This window comes from Amblyomma mixtum, chromosome 3 (assembly GCF_055824585.1).
Source record: "Amblyomma mixtum isolate Tamu chromosome 3, ASM5582458v1, whole genome shotgun sequence".
Classification (NCBI taxonomy): domain Eukaryota; kingdom Metazoa; phylum Arthropoda; class Arachnida; order Ixodida; family Ixodidae; genus Amblyomma; species Amblyomma mixtum.
Window position 1 is genome coordinate 64518999 of NC_143014.1, and position 2147 is coordinate 64521145.

At 55.3% G+C, this 2147-nt stretch overlaps 1 protein-coding gene across 1 annotated transcript; it reads right to left on the bottom strand.

The window, feature by feature from the left end:
* Window positions 1-254: 254 nt before the first annotated feature.
* On the bottom strand, window positions 255-1289 carry LOC149350450 (uncharacterized). Its single transcript, XM_089575537.1, has one exon. It carries the CDS (start codon window positions 1287-1289, stop codon window positions 255-257), a length of 1035 nt encoding a protein of 344 aa, XP_089431663.1.
* Between the last annotated feature and the right edge of the window lie 858 nt (window positions 1290-2147).

Below are 2147 nucleotides of genomic sequence, written 5' to 3' on the forward strand. Positions count from 1 at the left end.
GCTTCATCCGCTCGCCAGTTGCCGTCGTCTTGCAGCCACAACGAAGGTGACGCAAACTTCTTGCCAACCACGTCCTGCTGGCAGCCATCCTTCTGCAGCCTCCCTGTGACGCCGATCTCCTGCTGACCTTCAACTGTGGTGCACTTGATGTTCTCCTGCTGCGCGGCTTCGTGCGCGAGTTCCTCCTGCTCTTCCTGAAGAACACAGAAGCGAGATGAACAATGCGCAGCAGATGCACCACGAGCGGGGTTTCGTCAGAAGGTCAGGGAGACCAGCAGCAGTCCAGCAGAGAGCCTGCAGCTGGTGCACAAGTTCTTCCTCGTCTTCTCTGACGTCGGGGAGGGCAGACGGCGCAAGGGCTCCAGCCATGTCACCAGAGTCGCCGTGGGACGGAAGACTCCAGCGGCATCCTGGGCTAGATCTTGGAGCAGGATGGCGAGTGCTTCTGCGCCTTCAGTGGCGTGCAGGCCTGGTGGCGTAAGCGCTGCTGGTATGCGCACAACATGTACTGCCGAGGGACAGATGGCAGCAGCATTACCCTGGGCGAGATCTTCCAGCAGGGCTGTCAGTTGTTCCACGTCTTCGATGGTGTTCAAGGCAGATGATATTAGCCCACCAGGTGCCTCCAGAACGGGGTTTGTCGCTATTGTGGGAAGTCGACTGGCAGCGTGGTCGAGAATCAAGAGGACGATGCGGTCACTCTCGCAACGACGACGGTGCAGACCGTGTGCAACAGGCACAGTTGCGCGTCGGATGTTTATGACGAATACGGGCTGCCCGGCATCGACTCCAGTTTCGACCAGATGTTCATGCTGACCAGTGCGCTGTTCTGTGCCGCCAGGAATAGAGAATTCGGTTCGGTGGAGCGTGGCAACGGGCTGGGGCTGGACAGAACCGCGGGGACGCTCCAGTGTCTGGAGAAGTGGGACGCTCTTCGGAGCACCGTGTTGAAGAGGAAAGCTGGTTACCTCTGCATGGAATCCCCGCATCTCGTCGTAGACGTCCATCCACTGGCCATCTAGCCAGCGTGCACCGAACGCGAGCATGTATCTCCAAAGCGACCGCGGTTGGTGCCCCTCCTCCGCGCCAGGCTGGTGCGCCGTCGAAGAGCGCGCGAGAGCAGTCTCCAGAAGTGTAGGGACGCTTCCCATGCGGGCACAACCTCGGGCTCCAGGGCTGGGCCAAGGTCCTTTGAGAAGGCCTCCGTGGCTGTTCGAAGTGGCGGCGCAGCCCTCCCTGAAGGCCGCTGGCGCTGTCCGCTTCCGTTTTGCCGCGCGCTGAGGCATCATCTCGTTGTCCTTGACTCAGAGGCCACCCAGGCAGGCTTCGGTCACTGAAGGCAGCTTAGATTCAAGGCTTCGGGGTCTGCAGAGTCTGTTCCAAACGGCCGTGGCACGTTCGTTCGGTGGCTTGCGCCACAAGTGGCTCGAGGACACGTAGTCGCGTGGTGCTGGATAGTTAAACGAGCTCGTCCTTCTTTTCTCCGGTATTCGCTAAAAAGGGGCCAGAATTTGGTTTCTGTGTGCAGTGTGAACGGCCGTTTAACAGGTAAAATATATAGTGGCGAACCACCTAGATTTGGCTGCCATCGCGGAGGTATTGTTGTGACTTGTTCGCCCCGGTATAGGTGAAAGTCAGTAAGTGAATGCAGGCAAGCCATTTAAGTTCTACATTCATTATTTGCGGCGTCCGTCACATGTGCGATGTTCTTCGCGAGTGCAGTTTTCATAGGCCCAGGCTGCACTATAATAAAGGGCACACAGAGTGAACTTATAAGCGAGCACTGTATTCATGGCGACGCATGTGTGTTGTACACATGGCCGCTTGAATAGGCATGCCATCCAGGAGGGCTTGCAAAAAGAAGGTGAAGAAACCGAAGAAGAAGACAGCCTGGATAAAATACATGGGCTTTAACAACAACAACATGGACTTCTATTGGAGCATAAACCAAACCAATTGGAAAGTTTTCAATTGGAGCCATTGTTTTTTTTTTTTTTTTACGGGGATTGCATAAGAATACGAAAGAAAATTTACTGTTACTGCCGCGCTTTAATTTCAGCCAGGAAAAATGCTGATGCAGTTTCAACATTGGAGTGTGTTTCGTCTACCTCCCTCGCACCTGCATCGATGTCATGTGAACGCTTTAT